At 41.4% G+C, this 22,976-nt stretch overlaps 1 protein-coding gene across 3 annotated transcripts in view; it reads right to left on the reverse strand.

Annotated features, from left to right (window-relative positions):
* Positions 1–9,515, reverse strand: part of SSH2 (slingshot protein phosphatase 2) — a 246,458-nt gene extending 236,943 nt beyond the window's left edge. For 2 of the 3 annotated variants that reach the window (XM_027519266.1, XM_027519262.1), the window contains exon 1: positions 9,222–9,514. In XM_027519266.1, the coding sequence (XP_027375067.1) occupies positions 9,222–9,284 (63 nt within the window). In that variant the 5' untranslated portion in view covers positions 9,285–9,514. Of the gene's footprint in view, positions 1–9,221 lie in introns of all 3 variants that reach the window. The other variant, XM_027519264.1, reaches the window with a different exon arrangement.
* Positions 9,516–22,976: the final 13,461 nt, after the last annotated feature.

Raw genomic sequence — 22,976 nt, forward strand, 5'->3', positions numbered from 1 at the left:
CAGGGATTCTCCACTCCCATGTGATTTATATTATAATCATTGGCAGATACCATTTTTATTCTAAACCACAATCACTTTCTTAAACCTCAAAGAATCAGTGAGCTTCCCTAATAGATTAAGATAATGTGTTATGAGTTGCTAACCTGTGGTTTATTTTAATTCTTGCCTGAGACGTGCTACATATCATAATTGTGGAAAAAAGGGGCTCTTCCAAATTGTTGCTCTTTCTATAAAAGTGTCTGAAGCAACAATTGGAGAATCATTGCTCTAATGATTAACTTGCACAGAATGTCTACCCTTAAAGTTCAATGAATATAATTTCATACATTCACATGCATGAAGCATTAAAAAAAGAGGTTGCTGTTGTTTTTAAGTGGGGGAAGGTGCAGAGCAGGGAGAGGGACAAGGTAGTACCTACAAACACACACTCTGCAAAGACAGAAGCGTCTGTGTCTGGCTACCATGCCTTAGACAACAAACTATACAATAATCACCTTGTGGAGAAACTGACTTCTAATTGTGAATAGAACTGAAAAAGATTAATACTTAATATTTGGAAGTAATAAACATACCTTTCATTTTCTTAGCTCCAAAAATCTTTTGCTCCTCCAACTTTTCTAATTAATCCATTAAACATTCTCTGTCCAGTATCTCGTAGAAAACTGACATCTCCTTCCCATCCATGCTCACACTTGGTTTGCAATTCTCCTATTCCACTCACCATCCTAGGTCGTTGTTTTGTTTTAATTCATGCTTAGCTTATAGCTGCCTTCCCCTACTAGACCTATAAATTCTAAGGCAAGGACTCAGAAGTCCTTGCTGGTCTTCTTTGTCTTCCTCAAGGCTTACACATCAATTATGATTACTACACTGTAATATAATTACTTTTTTAATATACTCTAAGCTTCCTGAGGCCAGGGACTAACTGGCTGCTGAAGCCCCAATCCTGGCATGAATGAGTAGATAAATAGATACCTTCAGAATCAAGGATAGCACAGGATACAAAAAGATACTAAATTATCTTAAAAAAAAAAAAACAACAACAAGCAGCTTCAAGAAAAAAATCAAGGCTGTAACACAGTAGATTACTTCTGCCCATTTCTTTCTAAGCATAGCCTCTCCCACTAAGTGAAATTATTTCGCTTTCAGGAAATCTAGGGAATCATGGGAGCTTTCACTACATTTTGGAGCCAAGATCACCTCACCTGACTTTCTCCTGACAAACAGGAAAATGAGGGGCCCTGTGAACAGCAGCTGTGCTGCTCAGCTACACAGGAAAATGCAGGGCAGTTTGTAAGTGTATCTGAAAAGGATTCAGTGCTGAAAACCAGAGGAAGAGAATGGATGGCATTACCTGCACAAAACAGCACTCATTACCTACTTGCTGATTAACAAGACTCCTTAAGGTCTCTCCTCTCAGGTACACAGGACCTCTGGCATATTTCAAATTGAGTAGTCTTGTCAATAGACATAGAGGTTGTTTGTGTTTTTTAAAAGTAGTTCCCTCCTACTGCTAGGTTTCTTGAATGAGTGAACAAGTAAATGAAAAATATGAACATGGAAATACTTACTATGGGCTAGGCGCTGTGTAGCCAACATGACAGCAGGCATTTAATGGAAAAACTGCAAAGTGCTAAGCCGCTGGAACCAGGAACATATCATGCAATGGTGCTACATGGGATGGCAGTGTGGGCTCTGCACGGTGCCTTTTTCAGAATGGGCATAATCTAGAATCTGCTCCCTCTCACTTAAAGCCACAGAGAAAGGATGAGAGACCTGAAGACACCTTTTGAGTACCAAAGGCCTGCTCTTCCTTCAAACCAGTCACATTTTAAAATCTTAGCTAGTTTGTTTATTTTCTGTCCATGCAATTTAATGAATACTAAATAATAAGAAAGCTCCTGTGGGAAGAGCAATGGAACTTCACTGGAACACACTCTAGCTTGTACTCGTAACGCAGTGCTTCTCAGAGGTGGAATTAGGAAAAAGGAGTGGTTGTTACATAAAATGAACTGGGACAAGTTAACTATTTGGAACAAAATTAATTTAGTATTCACATTATGCAGTAAAACTGAGTATAAATGTAATCTACAAAACAACTTAAGAAAATACTAGTGACTATTTCTCTGTTCTATTGATGGAAAATTGAACAAAGTAGAAAAACAATGGAAACACACAAAGACTTTGAAATGACAGTATTAAGATGTTTTAATGTCTGTACATCAAAATGAATAAAAAACAAAATGCAAATGAAAACTAAGGCAAAACATGCAACATAACAAAAAAAGATTGTTATAAGTATATGAAAAATATTTACAAATCAATATGGCAAAAATAATTATCCACAAAGAAAGCTTGGCTAAACACATGACTGACTGAAACAGAGACTATAAAACAAATAACAGTAAGTTATTTGAAAAATGTTTAACTTCTGATTTTTTTTTTGAAAGCTAACTTAAAACAACAAAATACTAGTGGTGAAGAGAGTCCTGGGTTCAGACACCAGAACTATAACCGTTGGCAAGGTTTTACCTTACTCATTTTACTTCCTTGAGATTCAATTTTCTTTGTAAATTAGAGATAATAATAATACCTACACCACAGGAGTGATGTAAAAATTAAACAACTGGGGACTTCCTCAGTGGCCCAATGGTTTAGACTCCACCTTCCAATGCAGACGGTATAGGTTTGATCCCTGGTTGGGGAATTAAGATCCCACACGTTGCACGGTACAGTCAGAAAAAATTAAACAATATAAAACAATATAATGTATATAAGGTATTTAGCACAGTGTTTGGTACACAGTAAATGTTCAATATACAAGAGCTATTATGATTAAAAAAAGAATGATGACAACATTCAGGATTGATAAGGGTACAATGAAGCAGACATTTTTATACACAGCTTGTCAACAAAGCTTGATTCAACCTAAAACAGCAATATGTATCCAAAATCTTAAGGGTAGTCATATTTTGGGGGCTTCTGGAAACAAAATAATGCTTAAAAACAATGGAAAAAATTGCTAACTATGACTATATCCATCAATCCATCCATTGATCCATAGTCCAATATTTTTGACCCTGGTGATACAAAAATATATCAATAAACCAAGTTCCTGGCTGAAAGGTTAGTTAGGGAGGTAAGCAATCAAACGGTCAAATACAATAAAGAGATAAGAGCCATGATGGGTAAGTATAGGGTGCTATGGTGCACGTAGAAGGAGCACCTACCATAGTCTGGGAGTGGAGTCAGGGAAGCTTCCCAGAAGAAGTGACATTTAAGCTGAGACCTGAAGGATGAGTAGGAATTAGTCAGGTAAACAGATGAAGGGAAGGTGTTCCAGGTAAAGGGAACAGCATGTGCAAAAGCCTAGAGATCCAAGGGAGCATGGCAGGTCAGCTTGACTGAGCAGTGTGCAAGGCAGGGACTTGGGAAGAGACAAGGCTGAAGAGGTAAGCAAGGTTGTCTTATTAAAAGTCTTGCGAGCAAAACTCTGGAGTGTAGACTTTATTCTAAGGGCAATACAAACACCTAAAAATCAAACAGTTTTAATGAATAAAGGGTTAATATTCATAATGTACCAGAAGCATACATAGGTTGAAAAGGATGCACAGTTCATAAAATGGAAATACAGGACTGTAGTTGAATAACTCTGGAAGTTTACTAAAAATCACTGAATTGTACACTTATTAAAACAGGTTTATTTTAGGGCTTGTAGACTATACTTCAATAAAGCTATCTTTCTAAAGAAAGTTAACAAAAATGCCTAATAAACATCTCAAAAATATTCAACTTGTCTAATAATAAAATATATATCAAGCCAACTAGGTACTACTGTTTATCCTCAAAAATTATTAATGATTAACAATAAAATGAGAATATGCAGTGTTAATAAAGCTAGGAGAAATGAGCATTCTTACACTATGCTGGTTGGAGTAAATGTTAATTGGAAACAATCTTCCTAGAAAGTATAAACATGCAACAGGAATCATAAAATTGTTTATACTCTGAGATCCTGTAACTGTATTTCTTGAAATCTTAATAAATGTTCCAAAACACTGTCAAATATTTATGCACAATGATGGTCACTGCAATGTAATTTACAAGTTGGAAACAACCTAAATATTCACCAATAATGGAGAGGTTAGAATGAGTTATAACTACTCAATGCAGCCATTTAAGTGATTTCGCATACACCTATGAAATGGCAACCCACTCCAGTATTCTTGCCTGGAGAATCCCATGGACGGAGGAACCTGGTGGGTTACAGTCCACGGGGTCGCAAAGAGTCAGAGATGACTGAGCGACTTCACTTTCACTTATGATATATATAAAACTTTTTAAAAAAGCATACAGAATTATACATACAGCAACACTTCAGTTATATAAAAATAAACGCTCAGCTGTACGGCACATATCTTTCATTCTCTTTTCTGTGCTTTTCCATATTTTCCAGATTTCCTACAATTGGCCTGTATTATTTCTATAGGTTACAAAAATTTCTAAAGCATCACTTTTATTTTATATAAGTCAATTTCATATTTTATGACTTTATTTTCTCTGCCTAGGGAGAGAGGTGTGGTCATATTTGAATATATATCATTTAATAACATCTACTTATCCCACATACCCATTTGTATATATATAGATAAATGAATTTCCCAATTAAAGTGTGCATCTTAAACATTAAGACTTTGGTGAAACTTGGATGGGTCTTTATCTATAAACACACTTTACTCAATCCTGACTGCTTAAACCAAGACAAAACAAGATTAAGCTTTCTTATAAAGATTTGGAATCATCATTAGAACTATATAAAAGCTGCTCTAAAGGAGTACTGGGTCTTAGAAGAATATACTTGCCCTTACATTAAGTAGTCCCTAACTGCTAAATTTTTTCCTTGGGTCAGCTATTTATAGGTTTTCTTCCTCTGCCCTTGCTGTAAAAACATCAACTATCATTTCCCAGAACTATAAGGAGCCTGCCTTTAGCAGCGCCTGACCTTTTCCATTCATATTTTGCTGCTGGTAATCTTCTAGGAGTATGGAAACTAAATATTCAAGTTTATAAGATTTTCTGTGTAAACTAAGAGATAATAGGCTTCAAATAAGGGTATCACCAAAAAATGATTTGTACAAACTTAGATGATTCTGTTCCAGACAGTCAAAATAGACAATATATAGATGAACTCAAAAGACAGTGTAAGTTCTTAATTGCACCTCAAGTCTTGATTCCTTTACTGGCAGTCAAGTTCTCAGGACCAGAAACCAATATGCTGTTTGTCTTACCACACCATGGAAAGAGATATGAACCAGGAGCCATGGAACTTGGTTCTAGAGCTAGATCTTATCCCAACCAGTTTTGTCATCTTCAGTAAGCCTTTTAACGTTGATATCTGTCCTGTGTAACTTCTGAGGCTATTCTATAATTAAATCAGACCATGAACACAAAACACTCTGAAAAGTATAGAGCACTATACAAAAGCAAAAGATTTTTATGGTATTTCACTGTATTTATATAACCCTGGGTCAATATAGATATCTGTTCAGAAAATTCATACCAGAAAGATAGAAGGTAAGAGGGCATTCTTAAATTGCTTCAATTAATTAAAAACATCTATTATCTGGGAAGAACAATATATTCCAAGAGTTGACATCTCTGATCCCTTCTCCCCTATATCCAATAAGCCCAGGCTCCGTGTGTCTTTTCTACAGTCCCTTGCATTTGTCCTTCTCTTTCCCACTCCCAGTTCAAGCCTTTACTATTCACACCTAGGCCACCGTAACAGCCTCTAACAGGCTCTACCTTTGCCTTTTCTCCCTCTCTCAACTCCCCTGGCCCATAGCTGGTGGATCAGTTTTCTTAAAACACTACTGTGATCATATTTGCTCAAAACCTCTAAGGACTCTCTATTACCATCTCTGTCAAGTTCAAATTCCTAAGCTCAGCAGTCCCTTTGCAGCCCTAGCTGCCTCCTCAGCTTTATCTATTACCACTCTTCCAAACAAATCCTTCCTCAAACTGGTCTATTTAAATCTCCTCAGATATGCCTTGTATGTTTCTGTCTCTGAGTCTTGGTGTATACAGCTTCTCTCCACCTGGAACACTTTCTACTCCCCAGCTTCTATCTCAGTCTCTAAACATTCAACCTCCCCTTCAAGGCCTAGTTCAAGAGTCACCTAACTATGTTATACTTCTCTTTGATTCTCAAGAAGGGAAAAGATGGAAGATTCTAGACACATTTGGGTTTGAATTACATCTTCAACAGCTGAGTGTCACTGGGTACGTTTCTTAATAGCTCTTTGCCTCAGTTTCATCAGTAAGATGGAGATAAAAGAAATTGCATGCTGTGAAGAGTAAATAATCCATGTAAGGTAGTTACATGTTAGATATTGGTTTCACTACTATTGCCACTAGTGAATTTATCTTAATTTGAATTCATATAATACTTATGGCCATTTACAAACTGGCTGTTGATATACATTCAGTATCATTCCCCTCACACTCCTTTTCTACTCTCTCATCTCATTCTTGCCCCTCCTCTAGTCTCTATGCCTTCCCTCTCCCCCTCCCTCCCAAGATTACATGACCCTGAAGGACAGGGTCAATATCTTACACATCTTACTACTATAATAGTCATTCACACCCAGTAGATGATCAACAGGTTTATTTAATCCCTAAAGAAAAAACACTGAAGAGCTGACAGTATTAAAATGTCTTACCTCCTATAGTGAAACACGGTAACAGAATGCTTAAAATGATAACAACATCTAAATCTCCAGCCTCACAAAATTAAATCTCTCCTTTCGTGGTTCTGTAGATTGTTTCTGCCCTCTCTTAAAACAAAAAACTCAACTTTTTCATGCAGCAAGAGACACAACAGCAAATATATCCAAGTCAGACAGCAGTCGAATACTGGAACACAAGGACCATGACAAAACTCAGCTGAAAAAGTTCTGGGTTAAATGGAATAGGAAGACAACTTAAAGGGAAAGGTAACTGCTCATAGTTATGCTGACAACACTGACTGTTTCACACACACACACACACACACACACACACACACACACACACCCCACTGACTGTTTCACACACACACCCCAGTACCAGGGTTCCTTTTCTCCCAGGGTCACATATAAAATGAAATAATCAGGCTACTATAGCAAGTAGATGTATCAGTCATTTAGCTCTATAACTGAGTTTACCCATGATCAATTTAATTACCTATATCAAAGTGCCTATTAACATACCTCAGGATTCTAAAATAAGCAAGTGTTGGCTAATGAAGTTATATCAAATAGATATGGTATTACTGTATACTAATCATTCACCTCAAGAAAATAAGTATAATAATGTGATATACATATATTATTATTATATCATCAATTGTTTTCAACAATGCCCAAGGAAAACCATGTCAATATAATTCTGGTTTCTGGTTTACTTGCTCAACTAAACTAACCTTCAGTTGCTCTCTCAGCCAAAATAAGGCCTGGTAACCACTATCCTCAAAAGGTTTACAAGGAGAGTGAATTAAAGTGGTCTGATGGTATGTTAATGACTTTCCAAAAACTAGCATCAAGTACCACATCCAACCTTATGATACTTGTCTTCAGAAGACCCTTAAATATTTTACAAGCTTTCAAGTGCAGTTATTCTAAAATCATATAATCTTAAGAGTTAGAAAGAGCCCTTACACCATCTCCTACGCCAAAGGACCTCCAGAGTTTTGTTTGAACTTTTCTATAATGAGCGCTCACTATTTTGCAAGGCAGTCCACTCCGCTGTTACAAAGTTCTTCCTTAGCATGAAAATCTGCCTCCCTGAACTTCTATCCAAGAATCCCAGCTAGTTCTTCTGGAAACAACACAAGGTAAGGTAACCTCTGAAGTATAATTGCTTCTAGAATTAGGATATAGCTGCCAATTTAGTCACACAAAGTGCAAAAGCTGGCTCAGGGGGAAAAAAAGGAAACCACCACACACTACACAATAAAATTTTGAAATTCAGGAAACTATGTTGAAATCACAAACCAGCATGTTTTCAAGATGTCAAAGCACACACCTCAGTTAATATATAAATTAAGAGTATTTTTACAGTGGAAGGTGTTTCAGTGTATATTGACTACGTGTTTGCAAGTTTAAACTACTAAACCCACCAACCTAGTTTTTAAAATTACAGTTCTATAGGAAGTTCCAAATGGTTTTTCCAATTTCTCATATATTCATTCCATCTATTTCCCTCTAAAACATCTGGATTTTTTTTAAAGATCCCATTTCGCCCCACTGGTGCAATATTTCATTTTAAAAAATAAATATTTCCAGAAAAAAAAAAAAAGCCTAAAAGAATGGAACGCAAAAAAGTGGGGGTGGGGCGAAGGCAAAGAAGGGCCCAGCAGGAAAAGGCTGGTTACTGGGTATTTTCCTTCTGGAAGCACGCTTCACTGGCACTGGCATCTGAAGTAACGAGCCATACAAACACGACTCGAGAACAAGAACGATCATGAGCAATGAGTGTGATGCATAAATGTCTGTGAGATGTAAATGAATTGGCACTGGTCATCAAGCAGCGCCAGATGCTTCAGGACCTCGTCGAGGAAAGGTGAGAGGTCCAAGAAGCAAAGACCCCCGCCACCCTCTGGGGGAGGGGAGATGGCGAGAAACCTAGGAGTAACTACAGTTCAGCCGTCCAATGAAGCCCAACGGACAGGACACAAGAAAGACAGCAAGTGACCAGGGAGAAGGCAGACGCCCGGAGAGCCCGAAGAAGGGCGGGCAGTGGGCGAAGACGGAATGGGTCCCTGAAATGGGTGTGGGTAAGGGGATGTGGGTGTGGGTAAGGGGCATGGCAGGAGTCCCGGGGTCCTCTCCCTGCAGCAGAGCAACAGAGGGTAAAAGGAAGGGGGAGGGTGAAAAGCAAGAATGACTCATTCCCGAAAGGAAGTGCTCAAGCCAGAGGAAAGCATGCCACAGGGGGCTTCGGGGCAAGGATGGTGAGGCGCTAGATGCTCAGAGTGACGGAGGCACAAATCAACGTCCTGTAGTTCCTGCGGCTCGTCTTTAAGATGGGGGGGGGGGGGGTGTGGGGGGTTCGCGGCAGCCGGGTGCCAAGGCCTGGGAAGCGGCGCGGCGCGTGCGCAGTGGCGCTCGGCGGGACCCGCTGAGGCAAAGCGGAGCCGCAGTGACAGAAGCGAGCGGAGCGGCTGCCGGGAGGGGACTCACCGAGGCGCAGGGGCTGGAGGTAGTGCTGGGGGTAGGCGACCGCTGGACCGTGACCAAAGCCATCTAGGCGCTGCTGGGCTGTTCCGGGCAGGGCATTCTTGTCCCGAGTGTGGGGGGGCGGGAGGGTGACGGAGCCGGGATGGGGCAAAGGGGTGTGGGGTGGGGGCGAAGGGAACAGGGAGGAAGAGGAGGCCGCGCGAACGGCCGCAGACTCCGCACCCACCACCGGACTCTCGCAGACTGACGCGCCGAGCGGGCGGCTGGCTGGCTGGCGGGCGGGCGGTTCGGCAGCTGCGGGGCACAATGAGCGCTCCCAGTGCGCAGGCGCCACCTGTCAGCAACCGCCTCTCCCCTCCTCGCGCGCCGCCGCCTGGCCGTAACCCTTGAGTTGCCGGAAGCCGGCCGGGTGCGTGCGCCTCGGGCCGCCGCCCCCTCTCGGGGTTTCCCCCTGGGCTCTGGGTTAGGCCGCGCTGGGGGTTTGAGGGGGTGGGTTAGGGAGAGGGTTCTGCGGCTGGGGAGGGGGTGTCGCTGGAGTCCCCACTCTCGAAGGACAGCCTTTTCTTATTCCCGAGGTTGGGCGCACAGCTTAACCCACCTTAGTGAGAAGAAACGGAGGTGAAAATCCTGAGGCGAACGAGTTTCCGGGTGGGAAAGGGCGCCGCGAGGTTTCAAACGCTTCCTCTGAGCGCGGATGGGACTTTCTGGGCTAGAAACCTTACCGTTGACCCGGCTCTCGAGGGCTTTTTTCTGAGCTTTCCCACCCTTCCGCTCTGAGTTCATGTTTTATGATGAGACTTTTTGAAAGAAAGAAGGATTTGTAATTTTATACCCCGAGAGTCTTCACGGTACCCTCGTGCTTCCTCTATTACCCTGGCCCCTGTCTAAGGGCTCATTCATTATTCCTGAAGTGCAGGGAGGCCGAGAGAGCCTGGGGGAAGCCGAGAAAGCTGGACTCGCGGAGTTACAAGGGTCCAACCTGCTATTTACCTCCCACTTGCTTCCTGCTGGGAAGAAATTCTCTTTTAAACAGGATTTGCTCGTTGGGCTTTTCCTTCTCTCCGTCTCTAGATTTCATTATTTCATAGACACATGCGAAATGTCGATTGAATATTCTAAAGAAATCGTTTTCTAAAAGATAAATCATCAGCTGAACCTAAGCCAAGAATATATTGAAAAATCAAGATTTAAGGGGGGCGGGGGTGGAAATCACGCCATGTAAATACCATAGATTGATTACACAGAGAAAGAGAGTTGACAAAGCTATTTCTCAATTTGAGTGGATGTGCTGGTAAATACCACCATACATAACATATCTGTAAAACGCAGACATTCAGGAGTTTGCAGTTATTAACCCACCGCCTCTTGTTTGTCACTCAAAGTCTCTTGGATCTTATTGCTTCTTGTAAATTGGCAGAGCGGCCTTGAGCTCCTTCTGGCTGCTGTATGGTTAAGTGCCACTGGAGCCCTCTGTGCTGAGCCTTTGTTCTCTCCCTGGGGCCCTGTGGTTGAAATAATTAGCAGGGAGGTTCCATCAAGAATCAGACACTGAGGGTCCCTGTACTGTACAGTCCTATGTCGAATGTACAGCAGAGAAGCCAGCTGGTAGTCTTTTGCCCCCTGGTGGTGGTCAAGAGTGCCTGCGAGCCAAAATTAAACAAAGATGTACGGTTCACAGATTAAACAATCTGACTGTGTTTTTCCCAGAGCTATTTAGTAAACAGGAAAAGAGCAGACAAAGTTCAGAGGTAAGAACTTTGAACCAAAGCTTAGCAGATCAAACAGGAAGCTATATCCCTAGGCAAGAATTTTACATTGCTGAAAGCTGAATGAACACAAATAAATGAAATATGGCTTATTAACCAAAGTATAGTTCTAGAAAAAAGTGTTATTCAAATTCTGTAAAGCAATTATCCTTCAATAAAAATACATTTTTTAATGTTATTCAAATCAGTAGGTCTTAGTAATATACTTCTGACTCATGGACAGCAACACTGATTATCTGCTTTTATGTAGCAACACAATTTTAAATTCTTTTGGACAATGATAATCTTACAGTGCAAAATAATCTTACAGTGGGAAAGAGCACACCTTAGTGATTAGAGATCTCGCTTCTAGTTCCTGGCCTCTGTAAAACCTTGAGCAAATGGCTTAAAGTTTTTAAGTTTTAGTTTATTTATTCAATAGAGTTCTACCTCACAGGATTCTTGTTCTCAAGTGAGAAAAAAAAAGTGAAGTGCAATATAAACTGTAAAACCCCATGTGTAATTAAAATAATTTTGTTATTCTCTTAAATTTGTTCCAAGTGCAGTCAGCATTTTCTGAGTATACCCCATGTATAGAAAATAGCATCAAGCAAAAAGGTAATAAAAATATTTTAAAATACATGATTCCATGCCTTTTCTTAACATTAGGAGAAGTAGATTTGTGGTCAAGACATGTCTCATTTATAGGAAGGTATAGAACATCTTTATTCACCACACCTGAGGTGATAAAATTCTGGTCAAAATTAGGATTGTAAGGTACCCAAATTCACATAAGGTTTGTAATAGAAAGCTAATTTATTGACAGGAGAAATACTTTTCCTGGTGTATGACTTTTTAAGGAAACTAAGATTTGGAAGTTGTTGGTGCATGTACATTGAGTCATTCACCATTAATTGAGAAAATAGTGTGTACCATATACTAGTCACTGTTTTAAAAACAAACATCTGTCTATCTCTCAAAGCTTGTTAGCAGTGGAAAACTCATCCAATAATTACAGTAGGCTTTAATAGTACTGTTATTTCAGTCGCCTTTGCTAGGCCCCATAGGAAATACATATACATATATATGTGTGTGTGTGTGTGTGTGTATATATATATATGTATATATGAGAAATCTAGAAATGTACAAAGTGCTTTAGAAAAGAGAGACGGTCTGGGCAAATGCGCGCTTTATGATATTGGCTTTCAGTCTTTGCCTGCAGTCCCAGTACAGCCACATGGTGAACTGATCTGGATCCTTGTGCCATTGGAGTTTGTTTAAGCCTTGACTTGTATTACGGTTCTTCAGGGGTGAAATTATAAAAGAGCTTTTGCAATTTCTGTAATCAGCTGGTTCTTAAGCTTTTAGAACCTGATGAAAACTATTAACCATCTCCACAGAAAGATGCACTTACATATTTCACACACACTGAAATCCATTAAGGGGCTCTAGGTTAAGAATCCTGATCTAAAGTTTAAAACAGGGCTTCCCTGGTGGTCCAGTGGTTCAGATTCTGCCTTGAAATGCAGGGGGTGTGGGTTGGATCCCTGGTCAGAGAACTAAGATAACATATTCTGTGAAGCAACTACTGAGCCCATGTACCACAACTAGAGAGTCCATGCACCACAATGAAAAATCCTGCATGATGCAATGAAGATCCTGCATGCTGCAAGTAAGACCCAATGCAGCCAAATGAATAAATCTTAAAAAAATGAAATTTAAAGGAGTGGCTCTCAACCTTTTCTCTTATCATGACATCTATAGAAATCATGATATTTGTTCAGCACACTGGGAAAAAATAGAGGGGATTTGGAAGCAATAGGGGCTTGGTGAAAAAGTTATTTTCTGTATATAGTTATAATGTGAAAAATAACAAACATATTAAGGATGATATAAAATATTGAGTTTGCATAAGCTTCCAAATAAAGCTTTTCAAAAATTTAATGAAAAACCCAAGATTGCTTCTATAAACATAACATTCTCTATGTAGGGTTTTATGATTGAAATGATTGCATCTAATTCCTGAACAAGACAGTTTGACAGTGATCACTTAGTAGTCATTTTGATGAGAATTTATATTCATCTTATATATATTGATGAGAACAAGTAGGTGATAAATTTAAAATAATTTCACAACAATTCAAAATTTACAAGCATAAATTATATATGACTAATTGCTCTTACTTTTTTCTCACCAGAAAACATAATGTGGTAATATTTTATGATAACATGACTGGATTTAGAATCCACTCAAACTTTTTCATATTAAGTATAATTTACAAAATAACGATGAAACTTCAATTCACAGAGTATGACTGTATTATGAGAGCAATAATTCTGCAGCTAACTTGGATGTAATGAAAGGACACATCAGCCATAAACAAAGGGAAGAATTCAATATATATGAAGAGAGAGATGGAAAGCTGAATCCATGAGGAGTATCTGACAGACCTCCCTGCCTTTCTTGGCCACACATTAGGCTCTGAGTCCTGCTCCTTGAGTGCCTGGAACAAGCACTCCTCCAGCAGCTTCAGGGCTCAATGTTTGTGATGAACAGCAGTATATACTCCAACTGGCCTATGAAAGTGATGTCCTGGAGATAGAACATTCTTTGGCTTTGTTCCTTTATTCGAGGATACTTGCTTTAATAAAGCAAGTCCCCTATGTGTTTGCCTCCTATGGGACCATGGGGCACACTAGGATGGATCATCAGACTCTGATTCTTTGGGTTACTCTTTGAGAATCCTTATGTCAAACTGCTTCTGCCCAGGGGTGAATTATGTAGAGGCACCAACCACCCTAGTCCTTTCAGGCCGCTCCTGGGGCTGCATGGATAACCATCTTGCAGTACATCTGTAACTCATTGATCACACACCAGATAAAGTCATATAACAGACTAAAGGAACATATAACAGACATATAAAAGTATGTCATATAACAGACTATAGTTTATACAGCTAAGCTTGTTAAATGTGAGGGGAAAATCGTCCTTAATAATCCAACCTCTTACATTTGAAATGACAAGTTAGAAAGTAATAAAACAAGTAGAAATCGGGACTTTCCTGGTGGCTCAGTGGATTAAGAATCCACCTTGCCAAACAGGGAACTTGGGTTCAGTCCCGGGTCAGGGAACTAATATTGCCAGGCTGCAGAGCAACAGAGATTCTGCATACTGCAACTAAGTCTGCAGGCCACAATGAAAAATACCATGTGCTGCAATTAAGACCTTCAATTAAGCCAAATAAATAAATATCCAAAACAAAAAAGCCAGATAGAAACATATACACGTAGAGTTTATAGTAGCTAAGAGTAAATGGAGTATGATTGAGTCATATATTGCCTCTGTGCTGCATTTAGTTCCTCAATTGTGTCCAACTCTTTGAGACCCCATGGACTGTAGCCCGCCAGGCTTCTCCATCCATGGGGATTCTCCAGGCAAGAATACTGGAGTGGATTACCATGCCCTCCTCCAGGGAATCTTCCTGACCCTGGGATTGAACCCTGGTCTCCCATATCACAGGTAGATTCTTTACCGTCTGAGCCACCAAGGAAGCCCATATTGCCTCTACGTGGTTGTAATTTTTCTTAAATTTTAATAATCTTATACTAATTTTATTTGATAGTGTCCAGATAGGAGATCGGAGAAGGCAATGGCAACCCACTCCAGTACTCTTGCCTGGAAAATCCCATGGACGGAGGAGCCTGGTATGCTGCAGTCCATGGGGCTGCTAAGAGTCGGATACGACTGAGCGACTTCACTTTCACTTTTCACTTTCATGCATTGGAGAAGGAATTGGAAACCCATTCCAGTGTTCTTGCCTGGAGAATCCCAGGGACGGGGGAGCCTGATGGGCTGCCGTCTATGGGGTCGCACAGAGTCGGACATGACTGAAGCAACTTAGCAGCAGCAGCAGCAGATAGGAGATAGAAACCAAACCAGTTAATTGAACAGGTGATTTAACAAGAATTGTTAACTAGGTATGAAGTTAAGGGGGTGACTGAAAAACTAAAAAGAGAAATGTAAGGTATGACAGAGGTAGTGACTGTTACTACCTTTAGGCTGAAAAACAACCTAAACAAAGGCATTAAACGGAAAAAAAACCCACAAACTTGGAGGAGTGACCCCTCAGATCTCTGAGGAGGCACTGCCTGACTGGTGTTGGTGTCTCTGGGCTTAGATGGGGGTATTTCAGGGGACCAGAAGTCTGGGCCCCAGACCTCTACAGCAGAACCCTGGCTGGTGTCAATGAAAATTACAAAACTGTAGAAAAACGGCAAACTGGTTTCAACTGTTGCTACAGAAAGAATCTCCTACTACCAGAATAAAGAAGCATTGCTGGAGTGAGGCATACTGGAACCAACACACTACAGGAAGCAGTCATGAGATAGACAGCAAGGAACAAGCCTCTTGTCCTTCCTCAGCCTTGGGGTCTCCCTCCAATGCCCCCAATTAGCAGAGCTTAACAGAGCCAGCTGGCAAGGCAAAGAAATGTGGTTTTCACACTCCAGCTCCAGCATGAAAGAAAATTACAAAAGGAGCTGAGGAAAAAAATAACAGGCAATTGGTTGATGTGGAAATTGATACCAGAAGTGGAATCTATCTTCCATCTTCTGGTTTTGCATATATCTCATGAAGACAGTTAAAGACCTTGCTCCTTTTGCTCCACAGATCCGATCAGCATAATGTTATCAATGCACTGGATCAACTTAATGCTGATTGGAAGGGCAAGATGCTCAACATCTCTGTGGACTGTATTATGGCAGAGAGCAGGAAAATTGACATAGCCCTGGGGCAAGACTGTGAAGTTATATTGTTGGCCTTGCCAAGTAAAAGCAAATTGCTTCTGGCGTTTCTTGCCAATTTGTATTGAGAAAAAAGCATTTGCTGGATCACTAGCAGCATACCAAGTGACATGAGTTGTGTGTTGGTTTGTTCCAGTAAAGTTACTATATGTGGAAGAGCAGCTGCAATTGGAGGCATCACCAGACTGAATTTATAATCACCCATAGTCATCCTCTAAGATCCAGCTGCCTTCGTCACAGGCCAAACAATCAAGTTACATTGATGTAAGATAAGGACTTCCCTGGTGGTTCAGTGGCTAAGACTCCACACTCCCAGTGCATGGGGTCTGGGTTCTGATCCCTGGTCAGGGAACTAGAGCCCACGTGCTGCAACTAAGAATTCGCGTGCAGCAGCTGAAGAACCTGTAGGGAAGATAGCACAACTAAGACCCAGTACAGCCAAGTACATAAATTACTTTTTTTTTTAATTGGCATGAGATAGATTTCATCACTCCTGCTTCTTTAAGTCTTTATTGGTGTTACTAAACTCTGTAGTTTCCTTTCTGCCATCCCAAAAAAGCAATGATTTTTGTTTACTCTCTGGTGTGTGTGTATGAGGGGGAAGGGGGTTCCCAAGGGCTTCAGCTTGGTTCTTCATACTGTAATGGTCCTTATTCCAAGATCAAAGGGCCAAAACAGAAATTCTGCTAGTTGCCAGGTATCCTAATTGTATGTTCAAGAGCTAATGAAATATCACAGAATGATCTATAGACCCACTGTGCCCACTGCGATTCAAACTTGAGTTAAGACTCCATGCCTGGTATAAGTCCCACTTAAACTGGTGGAATGCATTTGGGTCCCCAGAAATTAGCACCAATTAATGCCAGTGTTTAGAAATCCTTGCAAAACCTGAATATTGTTTTTTTCCCCCGTTACACAGTCATTTTAGGAAGTGGCAACAGTTATCTGTGGAAAAGACACGGGGGAAGGTTTTCAGTATACACTATGGCAGTGCTGCAGAATCCTTCCTTAAGGGGATCCAGCTTTCCCTTTCAATTAAGGGGCTCAAGTCTGGAAACTGGGAGAGAGAAGTCAGAACTCTCTACTCTGGTGACTAAAGTCGTATTTTGGGCCACAGTATATATAGATTTTAAGATATTATATGTAGAGACTTACTTGTGGTCCAGTGGTTAGACTCCTCTCTCCCAGTGCAGGGGGCCAGGGTTCAATCCCTGGACAGGAAACTAGAAAGAACCCCATATGCTGCATCGAAGAGTTCAAATGATGCAAATAAAGATCCCACAGAGTAGTAGTAGTGTTAGTCACTCAGTCATGTCTGACTTCGATCCCATGGACTGTAGCCTGCCAGGCTCCTCTGTCCATGGGATTTTCCAGGCAAGAAAACTGAAGTGGATTGCCATTCCCTTCTCCAGGGGATCATCCTGACCCAGGATCATCCCGACCTACTGTCCATCTCTGGGTCTCCTGTATTGCAGGCAGATTATTTATCAAAATATCTCACATGCTGCAACTTTAAAAAATGATAATAAAGAATCCCACATGCTTCAGTGAAGATTGATGATCTCATGTGTGGCAACTAAGACCCGGCACAGACAAATAAATAACTAAATATTAAATAAATATTATGTGTGAATTATCAGTACTTTGTTAGAAAGTGAAAGAAACTGTTAGTTGCTCAGTCGTGTCTGACTCTGTGACCCCATGGAACTGCACCCCACCGGGCTCTTCTGTCCACAGAATTTCCCAGGCCAGCATACTGGAGTGGGCAGCCATTCCCTTCTCCAGGGGATCTTCCTGACCCAGGGATCAAACCCAGGTCTCCTGTGTTGCAGGCAGAATCTTTACCATCTGAGCTGACTGGTCATCTATTCTAATCCTAGAACCACCCATAATCATTTAGCTGAATGCCAAAAGAAATCTGATAACCACTGTATCTCTACTTCTCGTTATGTGCCCACTTTGTCTTTGGTGGATAAACACTGACATTTGGCCTCCGCTACTCGAACGGATCATCCCATCATGCTTTGCCTACAGAAGAAAGCCAACATAGAACTTTTCAAGGATACAAATATTCCCAGGCACTAATGTATTTTGCAATGCTTTAGTGAAGGAACCCTCCCCAAGTCCTCTCAGAGGATATATTTGGGAGTAGATATGCAAGTCAATATGTGACATATCTGGAGAAGGCAGTGGCAACCCACTCCAGTGTTCTTGCCTGGAGAATCTCAGGGATGGGGGAGCCTGGTGGGCTGCCGTCTATGGGGTCGCACAGAGTCGGACATGACTGAAGCGACTTAGCAGCAGCAGCATGTGACATATCTACCCCATATCCCTAAGCCTTTTGATTCCTCTTACTGTGGATTCCTTATCCAGGGAAGTTCCTGTACCTTAGCTCAATTAAACGTAGGCCACTATGGAGTCCAAGTTTCAGTGAACTTAACAAATAAATACTGAATAAATAAATAAATACTGAATTAATAAAAACAAATACTGAATGTCACTGTAGGTGCTAATACATTAAATTCTGAATTTCTGATACAGGTACCCATATCAATAAATTCCAGTCAACCCGTATTATATTTCGTGCTCCTTCCTTTAACTCCCTTATAATATACTCGCATAAACTCCCTGGGCTTCTACCATAAATAATAATGAAACTGTTTTACCATTAAAGCTGTTTCTCGAACTTATGGTTGCCAGGGGGAAGGGATAGTTAGGGAGTTTGGGATGGTCGTGTACACACTGCTGTCTTTAAAACAGATAACCAATTGAATAGTATATGGAATTCTACTCAATGTTATGTGCCAGCCAGGATGGGAGGGGAATTTGGGGGAAGATGGATACATGTTTATCTATGGCTGAGTCTCTTCCCTGATCCCCTAAAGTCTCTTCCTGATCCCCTAAAGGAGATCAGTCCTGGGTGTACGTTGGAGGGACTAATGTTGAAGCTGAAACTCCAATACTTTGGCCACCTGATGCGGAGAGCTGACTCATTTGAAAAGACCATGATGCTGGGAAACATTGAGGGCAGGAGGAGAAGGGGATGACAGAGGGTGAAATGGTTGGATGGCATCACCGACACAATGGACATGGGTTTGGGTGGACTCCGGGAGTTGGTGATGAACAGGGAGGCCTGGCGTGCTGCGGTTCATGGGGTCACAAAGAGTTGGACACGACTGAGCGACTGAACTGAACTGAACTGAACTTCCCTGTTAACCTGAAACTATCACAACATTGTTAATTGGCTATACCCAATACAAAATTAAAAGTTTAAAGTTTGAAAAAAAAGATTAAAAAATAAACTCCATAGGGTTGTGTAAGAATTAAATGAGATAAAATGTGAAAAAATGTTGTAGAAAATTAAATCGTATTTAGTGTCTTCTCAAAAGCAAAAAAATTAATTTCCGCTAGGGAGGTTAAAAAAAGCTGTTTCCACCTGGTCAGACTTTGTATTTGCCCTGCTGGAGCAATTTTAAAATCATATTTTAGCTTTTTTCTCAACAGGGTTGCCACCAGAACACAGGTGTCATGAAAACCACTGCTAAATCTAAGCCACAATGGGAAAGGAGAAGACTCATATCAATATCATTGTGTTGTTTGGACATGTGGATGTGGCAAGTCTACCACTACTGGCCATCTGATCTGCAAATGTAGTGGGATTGAACACAGAACCACTGAACACCACAAGAAACCTCCTTTGAGGAGGCAGCTAAAATGGGAAAGGGCCCCTTCAAGTATGCCTGGCTCTTGGACAAACTGAAAGATGAGCATGAGTGTGGTGTCATCATTGGTATCTCCCTGTAAAGAAATCCAAGACCAGCAAGTACTATATGACCATAATTGATGTCCCAGGACACAGAGACTTTACCAAAAACACGATTACAGGCATATATCAGGCTGGCTATGCTGTTCTGATTGTTGTCACTGGTGTTGGTGAATTTGAAACAGGTGTCTCCAAGAAGGGGTGATCAAAGAGTAAGCTAACTAGCAACTAACGGTTAGCATTAACAGAATGGATTCCACTGAGCCACTCTACAGCCAGAAAATCTATGAAGGGCTTAAGGAAGTCAACACCTACGTTAAGAAAGTTGAATCCAACCCTGACATAGTAGCATTGGTGCCAATTTCTAGATGGAATGGTGGCAACATGCTGCAGCCAAGCTCTAACCTGCCTTGTTTCAAGGGATGGAAAGTCACTCATAAAGACGGCAATGCCAGTGGAACCATGCTGCTTGAAGCTCTGAATTACATCCTGGCCACCAGTTATCCAACTGACAAGCCCTTGCATCCATCCCTCCAGGAAGTTCATTTCAGTTCAGTTGCTCAGTTGTGTCCGATTCTTTGCGACCGCATGGACTACAGCACACCAAGCTTCCCTGTCCATCACCAACTCCCAGAGTTTACTCAAATTCATGTCCACTGAGTCAGTGATGCTATCCAACCATCTCATCCTCTATTGTCCCCTTCTCCTCCTGCCTTCAATCTTTCCCAGAATCAGGGTCTTTTCAAATGAGTTAGCTTTTCGCATCAGGTGGCCAAAGTATTGGAGTTTCAGCTTCAGCATCAGTCCTTCCAATGAATACCCAGGACTGATCTCCTTTAGGATGGACTGGTTGGATCTCCTTGCAGTCCAAGGGACTCTCAAGAGTCTTCACCAACACCACAGTTCAAAAGCATCAGTTCTTTGGCATTCAGCTTTCTTTACGGTCCAACTCTCACATCCATACATGACTACTGGAAAAACTATAGCTTTGACTATAGGCACTGTTGTTGGCAAATTAATGTCTCTGCTTTTTAGTATGCTGTCTAGGTTGGTCATAGCTTTTCTTCCAAGGAGCAAGCATCTTTTAATTTAATGGCTGCAGTCACCATCTGCAGTGATTTTGGAGCCCAGAAAGATAAAGTCTCTCTCTGTTTCCACTGTTTCCCCATCTATTTTTCATGGGACCAGATGCCATGATCTTAGTATTCTGAATGTTGACTTTTAAGCCAACTTTTTCACTCTCCCCTTTCACTTTCATCAAGAGGCTCTTTAGTTCTTTTTCACTTTCTGGCATAGGGTGGTATCATCTGCATATCTGAGGTTATTGATATTTCTCCCGGAAATCTTGATTCCAGCTCTGGGTTTCTCATGATATATTCTGCATATAAGTTAAATAAGCAGGGTGACAATATATAGCCTTGACGTACTCCTTTTTCCTCTTTGGAACCAGTCTATTGTTCCATGTCCAGTTCTAACTGTTCTATGCTTCCTGACCTGCATACAGATTTCTCAAGAGGCAGGTCAAGTGATCTGGTATTCCCATCTCTTGAACAATTTTCCGCAGTTTGTTGTGATCCACAGAATCAAAGGCTTTGGCATTGTCAATAAAGCAGAAATAGATGTTTTTCTGGAACTCTCTTGCTTTTTTGATGATCCAGCAGATGTTGGCAATTTGATTTCTGGTTCCTCTGCCTTTTCTAAATCCAGCTTGAACATCTGGAAGTTCACGGTTCATGTACTGTTGAAGCCTGGCTTGGAGAAATTTGAGCCTCCAGGAAGTATGTCTACAAAATCGGTGATGTTGGTACCGCCTCTGTGGGTCGAGTGGAGACTGGTGTTCTCAAGCCTGGTATGGTGGTCACCTTTGCTCCAGCATTACAACTGAAGTGAAATCTGTTGAAATGCACCATGAGGTTTTGAGTAAAGCCCTCCTTGGGGTCAATATGAGTTTCCCTATCAAGAACTTGCCTCCCTGGAGAAGGAGATGGCAACCCACTCCAGTACTCTTGCCCTGAAAATCCCACGGACGGAGGAGCTTGGTGCAGGCTACTATCCATGGGGTCGCAAAGAGTCGGGCACAACTGAGCGACTTCACTTTCTCACTTTCACAATTCTCTATATGTCATTTTTTAGTAGCAAAACCAGATCTGAACTGACATGAAATTTAAAGTCTTTATCCCACTTAATAGTAGTATGAACATTCATATTTTCCTGCAGATATATTAATATATTTGACTACAGAATGCTGACCCAGGGCTATACTTAGATAATATCACTTTCTAAATTCTAAAAAACTAGAAACACATTTGGCTCCAAAGATGTCAGATAAAGAATTGGGTTTTTGTTCATTTGCAGTGAAGTACTGCTGCTGCTGCTAAGTCACTGCAGTCATGTCCAACTCTGTGTGACCCCATAAACGGCAGCCCACCAGGCTCCCCCGTCCCTGGGATTCTCCAGGCAAGAACACCGGAGTGGTTTGCCATTTCCTTCTCCAATGCATGAAAGTGAAAAGTGAAAGTGAAGTCGCTCAAGTTGTGCCCGACCCTCAGCGACCCCATGGACTGCAGCCTACCAGGCTCCTCCATCCACGGGATTTTCCAGGCAGGAGTACTGGAGTGGGGTGCCATTGCCTTCTCCAAGTGAAGTACTAGGCAGCCATAAAAAAGAATGAATGAGATTTGTATACATGTGCTGCTACAGGATATTCTCTAAGACACATTATTAAGTAAAAAGAAAAATACAGAACAATGTATTGCATGCTATCATTGTGTTAAAAGGCAGGGCAGAGAGGATAGATAGAATATTTCTGGAAGGACAGAAATTGATTACAATTGTTGTCTCTTGGGAGGGCAACTGGGGGGCTAATGTCAAGAGCATCGTTCCCCTCAATGTATTTAGTGGTTGTTTTTTTTTTTTTTTAATTTCACTTACTTATTTTATTTTTGCCCATTCTGGGTCTTCATTGCTATGCTATGGTTTTCTCTAGTTGTGGCGATCGGGTGCTAGACCCTAATTGAGGTGCATGGGCTTCTGATTGCTGTGGCTATTCCTGCTGTGAAGCTGGGGCTCTAGGGCACACAGGCATCAGTAGCATGTGGGATGTTCCCAACCAGGGATCAAACCCTGGTCCACTGCATTGACGGGCAGATTCCTAACCACCGGACCACCAGGAGAGTCCCTGCCGCTTAGTATTGATTAGGCAGGTTGATCAGACTCTCTCTGGCCTCTGAGGTGGGAGAAGAAATAACTGGAAGAGAGGAGTATGAAGACAACACCAGGTCCAGGGCCCAGAGGGGAGTGAAGGCGTGTTCATGGTGGCACACAGAGAAGCTGTCCAGAGAGCATGGTCCCTGGAGGCACCCTGAATCCTCACCTCCCTGCTTTGCTGGGTCCCCCTGAGATCCCAGTCTCCTCCTCTGCTTGGCGAACATGAAAGACGTCTCTAGT

Source organism: Bos indicus x Bos taurus, chromosome 19 (genome assembly GCF_003369695.1).
Source record: "Bos indicus x Bos taurus breed Angus x Brahman F1 hybrid chromosome 19, Bos_hybrid_MaternalHap_v2.0, whole genome shotgun sequence".
In the NCBI taxonomy this organism is placed as follows: Eukaryota; Metazoa; Chordata; class Mammalia; order Artiodactyla; family Bovidae; genus Bos; species Bos indicus x Bos taurus.